General features: G+C 44.1%; 1 protein-coding gene across 1 annotated transcript in view; it reads left to right on the forward strand.

Annotated features, from left to right (window-relative positions):
• Nucleotides 1-14,381, forward strand: part of LOC126204077 (zinc finger protein SNAI2) — a 71,413-nt gene extending 57,032 nt beyond the window's left edge. The window contains exons 5-7 of the mRNA XM_049938497.1: nucleotides 1,834-1,991; nucleotides 8,286-8,399; nucleotides 14,237-14,381. Coding sequence (XP_049794454.1) covers nucleotides 1,834-1,991; nucleotides 8,286-8,399; nucleotides 14,237-14,381 — 417 coding nt within the window. The remainder of the gene's footprint in view (nucleotides 1-1,833; nucleotides 1,992-8,285; nucleotides 8,400-14,236) is intronic.
• Nucleotides 14,382-18,385: the final 4,004 nt, after the last annotated feature.

Raw genomic sequence — 18,385 nt, forward strand, 5'->3', positions numbered from 1 at the left:
GAGGTAAAAATTGACACACATGCTTGGAATGACATGGGGTTTTATTAGAACAAAAAAAAAGAAAAAGAAAAAACCAAAATTCACAAAATGTCCGACAGATGGCGCTGGACAGCAAAACGTCAGTGACTGCGGATGACAATCGTGTATAAAAGAAGCTGTAATTAGAGAGAGAATCAGATGCGCCAGCAGCTGACGTTACCTGAAAAGGCGCTTTTAGTGAAGCTGTATTATCAGAATGGGGAATGTGCTAGTTCAGCGTTACGATCCTATCGCCATAGGAAGGGGATTCGAACGGGTAAATGTCCGTAGACAAATGCAGCTGTGGCAACAATGATTTCGAAGTTCGAAGCCACGGGCCGACCGAGCACAACGCGTAATGCTGCTGAGACAGTTCAGGAAGAAATGGAGACCGTAGCGGGTTCGTCTATGCACGGGGAAGTCAGCGCTCGTGCAGTCGCTCGTCGCACCGGCATTCCATACACTACTGTTTGGTTGGCACTGAGGCGTACCCTCCGATGCTATCCGTACAAAATCCATCGGCATCATGAACTGTTACCTGGCGATTTAGTGAAGCGGAAGGCATTTGCGGTGTGGGCGTTTCAAAAGATGGCGGAAGATGACGATTAGTTGAGTAACGTGTTGTGGACCGACGAAGCTCATTTCACACTCCGAGGGTCTGTCAACGCCCACAACTGCAGAATTTGGGCTAGCAAAATCCTAGAACTGACGTGGAATCTCCGTTGCATGACGAGAAAGTCACGGTGTGGGTTGGATTTACCACATCTACCGTTATCGGGTCTTTTTTCTTCGAGGAAATGCGTGATTCTGGTTTTGTAACTGCTACCGTGACGGGTGAGAGGTACGCCGATATGTAACAGAGTCGCATCATCCCCAGCCTGGCTGATAAACACCTGCTGGAACGTAGGATGTTTACGCAGGATGGCGTTCCACCCCATATTGATAGACGCGTGAAGAATCTCTTGCGCGCGTCGTTTGGTGATGATCGTGTGCTCAGCCGCCACTTTCGACATGCTTGGCCTCCCATGTCCCCAGACCTCAGTCCGTGCGATTATTGGCTTTGGGGTTACCTGAAGTCGCAAGTGTATCGTGATCGACCGACATCTCTAGGGATGCTGAAAGACAACATCCGACGCCAATGCCTCACCATAACTCCGGACATGCTTTACAGTGCTCTTCACAACATTATTCCTCGACTACAGCTATTGTTGAGGAATGATGGTGGACATATTGAGCATTTCCTGTAAAGAACATCATCTTTGATTTGTCTTACTTTGTTATGATAATTATTGCTATTCTGGTCAGATGAAGCGCCATCTGTCGGACATTTTTTTGAACTTTTGTATTTTTTGGTTCTAATAAAACTCCATGTCATTACAAGCATGTGTGTCAATTTGTACCTCTCTATCTACACTATTCCGTGATTTATTCAGTTTTCAAATTTATACTGACTTTTTGATCACCTGGTATTATTGCCTCTTTATCACACATCTAGCCCTATTGTGACGAAACAAATATCCGTACCACGCAAAGACTGTCTTGTAAAACTGAATGAATGTTCTCGAAACACCCTGTACTAAAGCCAATGAATGCTCCCAAAGAACTTGGCCCCGTAAATACGGTACGCTTGCAGGAGGTCTATCGGTAGTTCCAGAGGCAGCAGCCTCTGCTGGCGGCCGGACATCGGCGTTCCGGCCGTACGAAAGGAGACCGTCGGCGTCTGAGTGCGGAGGCAGCGGCTCGTCGCCCGGCGGCGGTGGCGGCAGCGGCGAGGTGGCGGAGCTGCCGGTGCTCGGCGGGTTGCTGTCCTCGCAGGGGCGCCCGTCCCTGGCGGACGCAGCAGAGGAGCGGCTGCAGCAACACGTGGAGGCGGTCGCCACCAGCCTGGGACGCGCCACGGCCGCGCCGGGACACCTGTGCGTCTACTGCGGGAAGCTCTACTCGCGCAAATACGGCCTCAAGATACACATCAGGTGAGGCGGGCGTCCCAAATGGTACCTGTAGCTTCCTGAAGCCCTCGGCACACGGGGAAAGTTAGGTAGCGTGAACGTGGCGCTCTACGAGTTTTCTGACGTAACTTCCTGCTACTTCACTTTGAGGAGCCATTTCGTCACGTGAAACACGACATAAGTTCTGAGATATTTCGGCGTCGTGTCACGTAAGACAGAACCAATAGAAAGCTAGAGTGCTCTATGTCACAAACAGAAACTTGAGGCCCGCAGACGGCAAGACGCCATGTCGTATTTTTCGTGTTCAGTAGAAGTCGATATGTGGTGGTTTTAATGTCATACCTTATACCCCACGGATATCTGCTCTTTCTAAGCACCATTACATTGAATGTCTCGAGAAAGAAACGTTAATGGTAGGATTTGCTGCAATAAAACGATGGGAAACGTCATATTTTGTGGTTAAAGAATTTTCTTATTAGTTATTATAGTGTTATAACTTCTTGTTGTGAGATTCACGAAAAACGCGTCGTTTTTGTTAGGATTTGTTATAATTAAACACACTGAAGAGCCAAAGAAACTGGTACACCTGCCTAATATTGTGTAGGGCTCCCGCGAGCAGGCAGCAGTGCCGCAACACGACGTGGCATGGACTCGACTAGTGTCTGAAGTAGTGCTGGAGGGAACTAACACCATGAATTCTGCAGTTCTGTCCATAAATCCGTAAGATTACGAGGGGGTGGAGGTCTCTTCTGAACAGCTCGTTGCAAGGCATCCCAGATATGCTCAATAATGTTCATGTCTAGGGAGGCCCGCATCTCGTGGTCGTGCGGTAGCGTTCTCGCTTCCCACGCCCGGGTTCCCGGGTTCGATTCCCGGCGGGGTCAGGGATTTTCTCTGCCTCGTGATGGCTGGGTGTTGTGTGATGTCCTTAGGTTAGTTAGGTTTAAGTAGTTCTAAGTTCTAGGGGACTGATGACCATAGATGTTAAGTCCCATAGTGCTCAGAGCCATTTGTCTAGGGAGTTTGGTGGCCAGCAGAAGTGTTTAACCTCAGAAGACTGTTTAAACTCAAACGAGTGTTCCTGGAGCCACTCTGTAGCAATTCTGGAGGTGTGGGGTGTCACATTGTCCTGCTGGAATGCACAATGGACATGAATGAATGCAGGTGATCAGACAGGATGCTTACGTATGTGTCACCTGTCAGAGTTGTATCTAGACGTATCAGGGGTCCAATATCACTCCAACTGCACACGCCCCATACCATTATAGATCCCCCACCAGCTTGAACAGTACCCTGCTGACATGCAGGGTCATTGGAATCATGAAGTTGTCTCCATACCCGTACACGTCCATCCGCTCGATGTAATTTGAAACGAGACTCGTCCAACCAGGCAACAAGTTTCCAGTCATCAACTGTCCAATGTCGTTATTGACGGGCCCAGGCGAGGAGTAAAGCTTTGTGTCGTACAGTCATCAAGGGTAAACTAGTGGACCTTCCGCTCTGAAAGCCCATATCGATGATGTTTCGTTGAATGGTTCACACGCTGTTACTTGTTAATGGCCCGGCATTGAACTCTGCAGCAGTTGCGGAAGGGATGCACTTCTGTCACGTTGAACGTTTATCTGCAGTCGTCGTTGGTCCCGTTCTTGCAGGATCTTTTCCCGGCCGCAGCGATGCCGGAGATTTGATGTTTTACCGGATTCCTAATATTCACGGTACACTTGTGAAATGGTCGTACGGGAAAATTCCCACTTCGTCGCTACCTCGGCGGTGCTGTGTCCCATCGCTCGTGCGCCGACTATAACACCACGTTCGAACTCACTTAAATGTTGATAACCTGCCATTATAGCAGCAGTAACCGATCTAATAACTGCGTCAAACACTTGTTGTCTTATATAGGCCTTGCCGACCGCTGCGCCTTATTCTGCCTGTTTACATGTCTCTGTATTTGAATACGCATGCCTATACCATTTTCTTTCGCGCTTCAGTGTATAAAATTATAACATTTCTGGGATTAAACCATTTAGAAGACTATAGCATAAAACATATAGTCCCTTATGGGGAATGTTTTGTAAACCATCGTCGCCAGTTGTATAAAGGCCTCGTAGCTATTGCTGTGGAGGCCGAGTTGCCACTGTTGTTACGGTAGGCCGAGTCTGTGCGTGAAACGGCTTCTGGTGCGGTACACCGCTAAGACAATTTCTCCCAGCCACTATTACACAGCTATGCTGAAGGGTCAGGTAACAGGACAGGAGAACGAAGGTTCTACAACACTCCAACAAATTAGTAACAAAGTCACATAAGTGAGTTAAGAGGTTCACTCATCTCTGTGACTTGCTGAATAATGAAGTGTGCAACACTGCTTGTAATATAACACAAAAATGGCCCTCAATGGCTAAGTGCTAATGGTCCTAGGAAAACTTCACAGTACACAGCAAATGCAATTTACAGCAACTGTCTGTTCACCTGTAAGAATTTATGAAACGACGTTCCCTGTCTGAGTCAGCCCTGGACGATGATCTATAAGCAAGTGGGCTGGAGCTGCTGTTGTAACTTCCGAGTAGGCTTCTATCCGTTTTCGTCCGGTCATTGACGCTTTGTACTCGGCCGGCAATTGGCCGAGGCGAAGTCGATATCTTCATTCCCAGCGTCGCCCGTGGGGCTGGTGGAACTCGCGCATTTGGCGATTCTCTATGGCACTAGCACCTGCTCGCATTTTTACGCCTTGGTGCTTTTGCACTGGCTGTGTCTTGTTCGGACGACAAGGCAAAAGTTACGGCGAAAAATAAATAAATGAATAAGACGAAGTGAGTAGAGGCACCATGTTACACAACAGAGCGTAAGACCGTAATAGGTTTGAGCCCTGCTGCGGATGATTTATTTTCACCTTGACATTTTATAAAAGTTTTTGTGACTTTCTTACTAAATTAATAGAAATAATTTAGGTAATTATTGATGTTATGTAAATAAAAGTGTTACTAAAATGTAGACTTTCACGGCCGGAAATATCATGTCCATTATAATTATCCGGGCTGTTATGCCGTGGTCGGTTGATGAATTATGTGTCGATTCCCGTTTCGTCTCCGACTGCGGGAGACATCTTCAAGGGGGTCCGTAGCTCAATGGAAGGTCCAACACACCCTTACTGACTGGAGATGTATGTTTCCTTTTTGTCTTATTACATGCTCACAGATATTGAAGTTTTTATGTATGTGTCCCACACACACAACATTATAAGTAGCGCATGAACAAGGAAGGAAATGCGCGTTTTAACAGAGCTAACACAGGAATTTTACGTTTGCCCATTTCCATGAACAATCTGTATTGTCTGCAATCCATATCAAGCCGACAACTCCCGCTGATGAGTGCGAAATCACTTTAACCCTCTGCTGAAAGCGCTCTCTCTCATAAGGTCAGATATCCTATTCGCGTGCACCTCAACGTTAGCTGCCTCGTCCCGTGTGACGACTGCTTTACGCCCTGTACTCGTAACTCACAACCAAAAGAAACTCAGATCGTCTGATACAGCTGCCAACGGCACCCAAGGAATTTTTAACCTGAAATTCAACTTAACTGTAACAGGTATGGATGTATTACCTAAAGCGACATACGAAAATTTGTGCCTGTCCGGGACTCGAACCCGCATTTCCCGCTAAATCGTGAGCGGTCGGCTTGCCACTTAGGCTATCCGAGCACGCTCCTTGGACCGATCCAACTTTCGTATGTTACACACTTATCTGTTTCTTTTTCCTCCTATATTATTAATTCATTTGCCTACACTCGCACATCTCATGATTCCTGTGCAGGTTTTAGAAACAGGACAACGAGAAGACATAATCGTTATCACTTTCGTCACAGGCCTGTCTTCGCCTTATACAGGGTGGTCCATTGATAGTGATCGGGCCAAATGTCTCACGAAATAACCATCAAACGAATAAACTACAAACAACGAAACTCGTCTAGCTTGAAGGGGGAAACCAGATGGCGCTATGGCTGGCCGGCTAGATGGCGCTGCCATAGGTCAAACGGATATCAACTGCGTTTTTTAAAATAGGAACCCCCATTTTTATTACATATTCGTGTAGTATGTAAAGAAATATGAATGTTTTAGTTGGACCACATTTTTCGCTTTGTCATAGATTGCGCTGTAATAGTCACAAACATATGGCTCACAATTTTAGACGAACAGTTGGCAACAGGTAGCTTTTTTTAATTAAAATACAGAACGTAGGTACGTTTGAACATTTTATTTCGGTTGTTCCAATGTGATACATGTACCTTTGTGAACTTACCATTTCTGAGAACGCATGCTGTTACAGCGTGATTACCTGTAAATACCGCCGGCCGCGGTGGCCGTGCGGTTCTAGCGCTGCAGTCCGGAACCGCGGGGCTGCTACGGTCGCAGGTTCGAATCCTGCCTCGGGCATGGATGTGTGTGATGTCCTTAGGTTAGTTAGGTTTAAGTAGTTCTAAGTTCTAGGGAACTGATGACCTAAGATGTTAAGTCCCATAGTGCTCAGAGCCATTTGATTTGTAAATACCACATTAATGCAATAAATGCTCAAAATGATGTCCGTCAACCTCAATGCATTTGGCAATACGTGTAACGACATTCCTCTCAACAGCGAGGAGTTCGCCTTCCGCAATGTTCGCACATGCATTAACAATGCACTGACGCATGTTGTCAGGCATTGTCGGTGGATCACTATAGCAAATATCCTTCCACTTTCCCCACACAAAGAAATCCGGGGACGTCAGATCCGGTGAACGTGCGAGCCACGGTATAGTGCTTCGACGACCATTCCACCTGTAATGAAACATGCTCTTCAATACCGCTTCAACCGCACGCGAGCTATGTGCCGGACATCCATCATGTTGGAAGTACATCGACATTCTGTCATGCAGTGAAACATCTTGTAGTAACATCGGTAGAACATTACGTAGGAAATCTGCATACCTTGCACCATTTAGATTAACATCGATAAAATGGGGGCCAATTATCATTTCTCCCATAATGCCGCACCATACATTAACCCGCCAAGGTCGCTGATGTTCCACTTGTCGCAGCCATTGTGGATTTTCCGTTGACCAATTGTGCATATTATGCCAGTTTACGTTACCGCTATTGGTGAATGACGCTTCGTCGCTAAATAGAACGCGTGCAAAAAATCTGTCATCGTCCAGTAATTTCTCTTGTGCCCAGTGACGGAACTGTACACGACATTCAAAGTCGTCGCCATGCAATTCGTGGTGCGTAGAAATATGGTACGGTGCAATCGATGTTGATGTAGCATTCTCAACACCGACGTTTTTGAGGTTCCCGATTCTCACGCAATTTGTCTGCTACTGATGTGCGGATTAGCCGCCACAGCAGCTAAAACACCTACCTGGGCATCCTCATTTGTTGCAGGTCGTGGTTGACGTTTCACACGTGGCTGAACACTCCCTGTTTCCTTAAATAACGTAACTATCTGGCGAACGGTCCGGACTCTTGGATAATGTCGTCCAGGATAAATGGTTCAAATGGCTCTGAGCACTATGGGACTCAACTGCTGAGGTCATTAGTCCCCTAGAACTTAGAACTAGTTAAACCTAACTAACCTAAGGACATCACAAACATCCATGCCCGAGGCAGGATTCGAACCTGCGACCGTAGCGGTCTTGCGGTTCCAGACTGCAGCGCCTTTAACCGCACGGCCACTTCGGCCGGCTCGTCCAGGATACCGAGCAGCATACAAAGCACACGCCCGTTGGACATTTTGATCACAATAGCCATACATCATCTCGATGTCGACCTTTTCCGCAATTGGTAAACGGTCCATTTTAATACGGGTAATGTATCACGAAGCAAATACCGTCCGCACTGGCGGAATGTTACGTGATACCACGTACTTATACGTTTGTGACTATTACAGCGCCATCTATCACAAAGCGAAAAAAGTAACAGCATGCACACGACGACAAATTTCATCACTGACACGCCATACTCACTCATCTGAAATGATGCGAATCATGAGGTGCACGCCAGTGAACGCTTGCCTCAAAACGGCAGAGGTGGAGACGCATACAGTTTGCCTCGGGCATGGATGTGTGTGGTGTCCTTAGGTTAATTAGGTTTAATTAGTTCTTAGTCTAGGAGACTCATGACTTCAGATGTTACGTCCCATAGTGCTTAGAGCCATTTGCACCATTTTGAACGCATACAATAAACAGGCAAGTAACCTCAGTGAATTTGTCAGCGTGGTTTCTATAAGAACACAAAGTATTTCCTGCCCCATCCCCATCGTCTCCTAACCTACAGCCTTTCTATTGTTCCAGGACTCACACAGGGTACAAGCCACTCAAATGCAAGGTATGCCTGCGAGCATTCGGTGATCCGAGTAACCTCAATAAGCATGTCAGACTCCACGCCGAAGGCCAGACACCATACAGGTGAGTTGTATTTGTAACTACTTTAGTACACTTATTTCGCTTAATCACTCAGGCAATCTCTTAATTACATATGAAAGCGATTTCATCAACATAATCATCGTTCCTTTTCCGGTAACTATTAGGCAAAAGATATATGCATGCGCCGAAGTGTCTTTTGTTCATGGAGCATAAAAATTGTGTTTTGTTTTGATTGGTTGGTTGGCGGGAACGGACCAAACAGCGACGTCATTGATCCCATCTTATTAGGGAAGGATGGCGAAGGAAGTCGGCCGTCCCCTTTCAAAGGAACCATCCCGGCATTTGCTTGAAACGATTTAGGGAAATCACAGAAAACCTAAATCAGGATGGCAGGACGCGGGTTTGAACCGTTGACCTCCCGAATGCGAGCCCAGTGTGCTAACCACTTTGCCACCTCGCTCGGTGTTTGATTGTTTTTATTGTTTGTCACCCAATGCTTTGTCACAACAAAGTTCAAGAAAAGACTGCCTGAACAGTAACAGAGAAAACAATGACTTACTAATATTTACTTTTAAAAAAAACTAAGGGCTGATGGCCTGGACCAATTTACAAAAGTTACTTTTGACTGGTCCCCAATCACTGTATTGAAGTTCCTTGTAGCCGCGCAGTCTAAGGCGTCTTGTCACGGTCCGCGCGGCTCCCCCCGTCGGAGGTTCGAGTCCTCCCTCGGGCTTGGAAGTGTGTGTCGTCCTTAGCGTAAGTTAGTTTAAGTTAGGTTAAATAGTGTGTAAGCTTAGGGACCGATGACCTCAGCAGTTTGATCCCATAAGACCTTACCACAAATTTCCAAAAAGTGCCTTGTACGAGGGGCGTTGAGTAAGTAATGCAACACATTTTTTCCTTAGCCAAATACGACTGAAAAATGCGGAATTTTTGTGGGACATCGTGCAATATTCCCACTCAGCCCCTACAATTTCATTAAGTTCCAAAAGGGGTGGCGCTATACGTAGCGTGCAAAATGCCGTTTGCAACGGAGGTGCGTTCCAAGCAGAGACATGCAATTAAGTTTCTTTTGGCGAAAAACCAGAGCATCGCAAATATTCATAGGCACTTGCAGAATGTCTACGAAGACATGGCAGTAAACAAAAGCACGTTGAGGCGAGGCGTCTGTCATCCTCGCAAGAAGGTCGCGCAAACCCGTCCGATCTCACGCGTACCGGCTGGCCGCACACAGCTGTCACTCCTGCAGTGTTGGAGTGGGCGGACACACTCATTCGAGGTTTATTTTATTTTAATCGTATGGCGATTTATACAATATATATATGATACAAGACAAGATTAAAACTTAAAGCCCGTATATACGAAGACAGTAACTTGTTCTCGAAAGAACAGTTACTGTTGATGACCGTGCAGCTTTTGGCCTGGAATAAATGATGACTAACTGACAACCTCAGCTGCCGACAGGTGTTGTTGATATACCTCGATGTGGACAGCTGAAAATGTGTGCCCCGACCGAGACTCGAACCCGGGATCTCCTGCTTACATGGCAGACGCTCTATCCGTGAGTCTCACGGGAGGCGTCCACAGGGATAAGTCCCTGCAGTCGCGCTATTCATCTGTGTCCTCGGTGGCTCAGATGGATAGAGCGTCTGCCATGTAAGCAGGAGATCCCGGGTTCGAGTCCCGGTCGGGGCACACATTTTCAGCTGTCCACATCGAGGTATATCAATAACACCTGTCGGCAGCTGAGGTTGTCAGTTAGTCATCATTTATTCCAGGCCAAAAGCTGCGCGGTCATCAACAGTAACTGTTCTTTCGAGAACAAGTTACTGTCTTCGTATATATAGTTATAGGCTAACCAGCCATTGACCTTCGTCTGTGCGAATGCGCACAGGTTGCCCAAACTCTTACGGGAATCGCCAAAGCGTGCGCGAGTAATGAGTGGGTGGGCAAATGTCTATAAGGCACAATACATATGTAGAATTGTGGACAGTTGGGAGTGTGAGTCTCACGGGAGGCGTCCAAGGGATAAGTCCCTGCAGTCGCGCTATTCATCTGTGTCCTCGGTGGCTCAGATGGATAGAGCGTCTGCCATGTAAGCAGGAGATCCCGGGTTCGAGTCCCGGTCGGGGCACACATTTTCAGCTGTCCACATCGAGGTATATCAATAACACCTGTCGGCAGCTGAGGTTGTCAGTTAGTCATCATTTATTCCAGGCCAAAAGCTGCGCGGTCATCAACAGTAACTGTTCTTTCGAGAACAAGTTACTGTCTTCGTATATATAGTTATAGGCTAACCAGCCATTGACCTTCGTCTGTGCGAATGCGCACAGGTTGCCCAAACTCTTACGGGAATCGCCAAAGCGTGCGCGAGTAATGAGTGGGTGGGCAAATGTCTATAAGGCACAATACATATGTAGAATTGTGGACAGTTGGGAGTGTGAGTCTCACGGGAGGCGTCCAAGGGATAAGTCCCTGCAGTCGCGCTATTCATCTGTGTCCTCGGTGGCTCAGATGGATAGAGCGTCTGCCATGTAAGCCGGAGATCCTGGGTTCGAGTCCCGGTCGGGGCACACATTTTCAGCTGTCCACATCGAGGTATATCAACAACACCTGTCGGCAGCTGAGGTTGTCAGTTAGTCATCACTTAAAGCCCGTGTTTTTCAACCAAATAATTAAGCTGGGTGTGAGAGTGAACAAGTCGTCGGGAATTCCAGGGTATGAATGAAGTGGACAGCATTGGACTAGATGTTCAATTGTCTGCTCTTCTTTATTAAATTCACACATTGGTGAACTGATCCATCCCCATTTGTACCTGAAGTAGCTACAACAATCAGGTCCAGTCCTTAAACTGTTGAGGTGGCACCAGAGGTTCCTCGGTAGGTCAAAACCTTTTGGCTTCTTTGTAGGTCAAGGTGATGGGCTCTTATTCTCAATGTTTTTGTTGACCATTCATGCTTCCAGCTTTCATTTAGGTCAAAACCATCCGCGATGAGTTGTCCTGCAGTAACACCTGCTGGTCTTCTTCATCGCAGTCGTTGCTGTGGCGGATAACAGAATTCCTGGTGCGATGGTAGAGAGGGTGATGCAGAGATTTTCTTGGCCTCCCTCAGTAGAGCTTGTTTCCACCTTAAGTGAGGTGGAGGGATGTGACTCAATACAGGTAACCAGTGGCATGGGGTTGATTTGATACAACCAGTAATGCAGCGCATTGTGTCATTCAGTTTTGTGTCTACCTTCTTCACATCTACACTTTCCAACCACACAGGTGCACAGTACTCGGCAGCAGAGTACACAAGACTGATACCAGTTAAACGCAGACAGTCAACAGAGGTTCCCCAGGTGGTACCACTGAGCTTATGTAGTATGTTGTTCCTTGCAGCAACTTTATGAGAAAGCTTGGTGATATGCTCTTTGTAGCTCAGGTCTCTATCTAGAGTGATTCCGAGATATTTTGGGAAAGGATTGTACCCCAACATTTGTCCATTGAGCAGAACTCTTGGTTTGTAGTTCGCAGCACGATTCGCTAGATGGAAACAAGATACTTCAGTTTTTGACGTGCTTGGGATCAATCTCCATGTCTTAAAGAAAGTTGACATCTTCTCCAGATCCTCCGTAAGAATTCGTTCACCACCTTCGAAATTACTGCTCTGTGCTACCAGTGTGATGCCATCAGCATACATGAATTTAGTTGATGTTGTGGTTGGTAAATCATTAATGTATAAATTGAATAGTGATGGGGCTAAAACAGATCCCTGTGGTAGTCCATAGTTTAGTTTCCGTTTGTGGCCTCTAGAGCTGCCTAGAAACACTTCAAATTGTCTTTCACTAAGCAATCTGGATATTAGATACACCATTTCTCGACTTGGTACAACTTGCAGTAGCTTGTAGATCAGTCCCTGTCGCCAGACAGTGTCATACACGGCTGTCAGGTCAATGAAGACGGCTCTTGATTTCAGATGGCCTTGAAAACCTGCTTCAATATGGGTAGTTAGGGCAAGAACTTGATTGGTGCAGCTGCGTCCTTGTCTGAAGCCAGCTTGTTCAGGAGGGGTAGCAGCCTCGACAAACGGTATTTTCTGGTTAGGATGATTCGTTCCAGAAGTTTGAATGTACAACTGAGCAGTGCTATAGGGCGGTAGCTTTCAGGGCTGTCTTCAGGCTTGCCAGGTTTGAGAGTGGCTATAATTTTCGATAGTTTGAATTGTCTGGGAAGTTTATTCTCTTTGAGTATGTAAGTGAAGAGTGAAGTGAGCCAGCTTATGCACTGTGGGCCCATTTTCTTAATAAATTCATTATAGATATTGTTATGGCCAGCAGCCGTACCGACTTTCAGTTGCTTGACAGCACTTTCTACTTCCGCTATGGAGAAGGGCCTGGAAAGGTGATCAAGGTGATCACATATGACAATCAAACAACTCGCTGCTCAACTGGATATTCTGTTGGTAGTGCTGACACACCCGTCCACCAGTTGTGGTACTTAAGAGTGTGAGCCCGCTGGGTTTCTCACCGCCTACCAGAAGACCATAAAGAGCAACAAAGGAGCTCTATGCGGGACTGCTTTTGTGTTACGAGACTGATCTTGAGAATTTCTGGTCAAACTTCGTAACAGGTGATGAAACGTGGATTCATCACTTCAAACTGGAAACAAAACAGCAGTCCATGGAGTGGCGCCAAGTTCAAAGCTGCACCCTCAGCCAGCAAAGTCATGGGGACAATCTTCTGGGACTCTTCCTCCCTCATGTTGCAACGATCAACTCAAGTGTATTGTGCTACCCTTAGAAAATTGATTAAACGGCTTCAGTGTGTTTGTCACCAGAAAAATGCAAACGAACTTCCCCTTCTCCATGGCCATGGCCATGAAAGGCTTCAAGCATGTCTTTGCACCCAAAAGGAGCTCACAAAACTTCGTTGGACTGTTCTTGCTCATCCACCCTACAGCCCGGATCTCGCACCTTTCGACTTCCATCTGTTTGTCCCAAAGAAGGATGCACTCCACAGGTAGCAGTACGTGGAGGTTATTTATGCAGCCAGATGCTGGCCCTGATGAAGAGTAAAGTGGTACCATGTTAGCATACAGGCCCTCCCAGTATGGCAGCGCAAGGCTGTGGCATTGAACAGGGATTGTATTGAAAAATAGTGCTTTGTAGCCAAAAGTGTGGGGAATAATATGGTAAATTGCAATCCTGAACAAAACCAACTTGCTTTCAGACAAAAGTGTGTTTCATTACTTACTGAACACATCTTGTAATAGTTCTGTACATCATTGGAATAGAGGGAAAATTTCCTTGTAGTATGTGTCTCCTATGGCAAGGAAGAAAAAGAAACTGTTGCAAATTAGCACTGAATCGATCCTCTGCCATGTTACATAGAAAGCACGCAGGCTGAATATTTTAAGTAAAATGACAACCAAGAAAATTTCTAATAACAGCAATTTTATTTTCTGAAAGGACTCATCTCCTCTTTGAATAGAACTACAATACAGACAGAACTATTTTTGCGTAATAACAATTTCTCTTACCCTTGTACTCAACATAATTTGGACAAGTGTACATGGCATCCAACATTAAATGATTTTATTGATGGTATTGGTATCACTCCCTCCCACTTGTGGCTGCTTTCATCCCTAGACACTATGCTGTGAGCTATTGCTATGTCTTGCAAACTCTACATATACCTATGCACAGCTAGGCAAAACTAAGTATGTCCATTGTATTTTCAGATACTATCTGTCACATCCCACTGAGATTACTGTTTAAAGATTATGATACTGAAGCTCTTGTAGAGTTAATTTATTTCATTAGTAACACATCTTCTGGCATTCACACCACTTGTATTACTGTGATTAATGTAATAACCATAGTGAAATTTTATTTCAGATGCGACTTGTGTGGGAAAGTCCTAGTTAGACGCAGAGACTTGGAAAGGCATCTTAAATCTAGGCACTGTACCTGGGGCAGACATGACACCTCATGTGATGAAGTAACACAAAGAACACAGTTCAGAGTAGCGGAATTATGCTGACACCACTGCAGCCTATAAATATAGTTAATTATTAGCACTGAACAGAAAGTGATGAAAAAGTAACATCACCTATTGAGTGACTGTACAATCTCCTGTCTGTATTTCAGAAGCACAATTAAAAACATTTATTGCAATGTGTTGAGGAAAACATCCTTCAAAATAAACCTTTGTATATATTGTAAAAGAACATTAAATTGTTTCATATTTATTGTAATTTTTGTGTTGCACCCTAAAAATAAAACTGAAAATCAGCTATCAATAATATAAATTAATGATCTCTGTCCCGTATTTAGCCATAGTTACTAAATTTAGTTTCATTTCCCAGAATGGAAACATGAAACTTATCCTTGACATACAGCATTAGTTTCTTTAATCAGTACATATGAAACTTAAACCACTTAAAAGATAAAGTAAAATGTGTTTACTAAAAGTTGATTTGTTAAAATTCCAGTTTAAATTTTCAGAAATAGATGTAAAGTTACAGGAGCTTGCATACTTCCAATACACAATGCCACATGTAGAGACCTGAAAAAACACACATTTGCAATAAATACAAATATAGATGGTAATTCCAATTCAGAAGACTTTGTAGCAAATTGTTACCAAATGAAATATTTCACCATTAAATGTTTCAATTGCCTTTTCTCCTGCACATAAATATCAACGAAGTAACCAACTTTTGGTTGGGTGTTTGCATGAGAGACAGATACTGGCACAACCTCAATGAGCTCCAGGTTATGCTCCAGTGTAAAGTCAACTGTTGGATGGGGTTAAAAGTCTCATACAAGATATACAACACAGGACTTGGCAGTGGTGTCTGGCATTGTACAACAGAGAAATGTGCACAATTCACTTTGGTTCTTATCTTACAATTCCCTGGTGTGCCTAAATAGGTCCTATCAACCCAAACAATCTTTTACCCAAGTTGCACCACAAACTTGTTTTCTCACCAATTCCATTCAGTTCCTTGTCATTGGCTACCCATCTAATTTTCAGCATTCTTCTGCAGCACCATATTTCAATTGTTTTTATTCTTTTATTGTCAGAACTGCTTATCAACAATATTTCACTTCTGTACAGACCCACTCTCCAGAGAAACGCCCTCAGAAAAGATTTCCCAACTTTTAAATTTATGTTCAATGTCACTAAATTTCTCTTCTTCAGAAACTCTTTCCTTACTATTTATATATTTACTATTTATTACCAGTTTATACTTTATATCCCCCTCCCTCCCCCCCCCCCCCCACTATGGCCATCATGTTATATTGCTATCCAAATAGCAAAACTCATCTACTATATTTGTGTCTCATTCTCTAATCTAATTCCCCCAGCATCACCTTATTTAATTCAATTGCATTCCACTGCCCTTGTTCTGCTTTTGTTAATGTACACATCACATTCTTTCAAGACAATGTTCATTCTGTTCAACTGCACTCCCAATTCCTTTGCTGTCTCTAGCAGAATTACAATATCATTGGCAAACCTTACACTTCTTTTCTTCTCCCCAAACTTTAAATCCCTTTCCTAATTTCTCCTTGGCTTTCTTCACTGCTTGCTCGATGAACAGACTGAATAACACCGGCGACAGGATACAACCCTGTGTTGCTCCCTTCTCAACCACAGTTTCCCTTTAATGACCTTCAATTCATAATTGTAGTCTGGTTTTTGCACAAGTTGTATATGACCTTTTGCTCCCTATATTTTAGCCCCTATACCTCCAGAATTTCAAATAGAGTATTCCCAGTCAATGCTGTCAAAAGCTTTCTGTAAGTACACAGAAGCTATACATGTAGGTTTAACCTTTAAACCTTCCAAGTTAAATCACAGGGTCAATATTACCTCAAATGATCCAACATTTCTCCAAAACCCAAACCATCTTTCCCGAGATTGGTATCTATTAGTTTTTCTATCCTTCTGAAAATAATTAGTCTCAGTGTTTTGCAACCACAACTTATTAAATTGACAGTTCCATACTATTCACACTTGTCAGCACGGCTTCCTTTCTTTGAAATTTTTATGTACTTTGAGTCTGAGGGTATTTCCTCATTTCATATCTTGCACACTACCTGGAATAGTTCCGTCATTGGCCGCTCTCCAAAAGATATCAATAGTTCTGGGGAAATATCACCTACTCCAGGAGCCTTGTTTCAGCTTAGGTCATTAAGTATCTAGCAAATTCTTCCCATAGTATCTTATCTCCCATCTCATCTTCCTCTTCCACTTCCACTTCTTTCTTGCCTTCATTTCCCTTGTCCAGCTCCTCTGTATATTCCTCCTAGCTTTTCCTTCTTCGCTAGATAGTGGTTTTCCATCTAACACTATTCACTGATGAGAAAATGATGCTGGTTCTCAACAGAAACAATCATGTTCCATGATTAAATAGTATCAAAAGAAAGCAAGACCAAGATGGATTTCAGAAAGTGTTAGCTTTTTCCAAGAACTTCAAAACCTGAGAAACAACATTATGCCTGTTGATTCCTGAATTATTGAACACAGATATCCATGTGTGAGAACTCAGCATTGGAAATATTTGCAAGCTTGGAAATTTGGGTTTGTCAGCAATAAGAAAAATAGGCCTCAGGTCCAGTTTGGTTACTTGTAGAACCCGAGTTTATTGGAAACAAACAATATCACGTTTACAGGCCTTCAGTAGCGAATGAAATTGCTGACTTACTTTGCAGTGATTCTTTAATTCCACAAAAGGAATTATCCAAATAAATACATCAAACTTGCAGGTTTCTACACTTGTGAATACATTAATTTTAGGACAGGTATATCACAGTGATTCTTCTAGTGCCCCATTTTTTAAATTAGTTTCCATAAAAATGAGGAGACACATCAGTACAACACAGTTTTTGTATATCCTGCCTGCTAGTATACTAACTTTCAAATTATTTGATGGAAACTTTTCCGGGTGCACCACATTTCACCATGCATTATCTATGAAGTAACACTCACATTGTGCAAGAAAGGCATTTTCCAGAAATACAATTGGTGCCCCCAACTTGTCTATTAGAAGGGCTTCTTTTTTTTTTAACAATTTCAGTCTGGAAACATCCCCAAGGCTGTGCCTAACCCATGTCTCCAAAATATCCTTTCTTCCAGGAGTGCTAGTTCTAGAAGGTCTGCAGGAGAGCTTCTGTGGAGTTTGGAAGGTAGTTGACAAGTTACTGGCAGAATTATAGCTGTGAGGACGGGTTGTGAGCTGTGCTTGGGTAGCTCAGATGGTAGAGCACTTGCCCGCGAAAGGCAAAGGTCCAGAGTTAGAGTCTTGGTCCAGCACAAAGTTTTAATCTGCCAGGAAGTTTCATATCAGTGCACACGCCACTGCAGAGTGAAAATTTCATTCTAGGTAACAATACATTGTCCCAGCCAATGCACTATGACCATCATACATATGATGCTGTGTGGGACACTGGATAGTTGTGACTAATGAAAATGTACAAAATTTTACCATTACTGTTTCACTTTGCTTTACAGATTCATGCAAATATGAAGGCTATTATACTTATAGAATTTTTAGATGTCTTGTGCAGAACTCATTCTCACACCACCAGCTCTGAAATTCTGTAAGTAGAATTATTTGACATATTTGTCATAATCTATGGACACCGGGCATGGTGGTGTAGCAGTTAAGCACACATCTGGAAACCAAGGGGTAACTAGATTGATTTTCACTCTAGCAACTGAAATTTTTCAATCTGCCTTTAACCTTGCTTTCAGCCCTCTAAATCTGAAGACTTAGCACCAGTGATGTGTTTGGATAACACAAACTGCAGGTTTTCGTTCTCTGGTAGGATTATTGGAGTGGACGCAGGACATTTATGTCACCGAAGTGGTAACCAATTGACAGACTTGCACCAAGCCACTGAGCCACACACAATCACTACAGTACAATGACAGTCAGGAAAATATTGCATTTTTACTTTATAGTGAAATTACCGGACTTAATACCTCATACACTGCAAGCAGCAAACTTAAGATCTAAAAATACAATACACTTG

Source organism: Schistocerca nitens, chromosome 9 (assembly GCF_023898315.1).
Source record: "Schistocerca nitens isolate TAMUIC-IGC-003100 chromosome 9, iqSchNite1.1, whole genome shotgun sequence".
NCBI lineage: Eukaryota > Metazoa > Arthropoda > Insecta > Orthoptera > Acrididae > Schistocerca > Schistocerca nitens.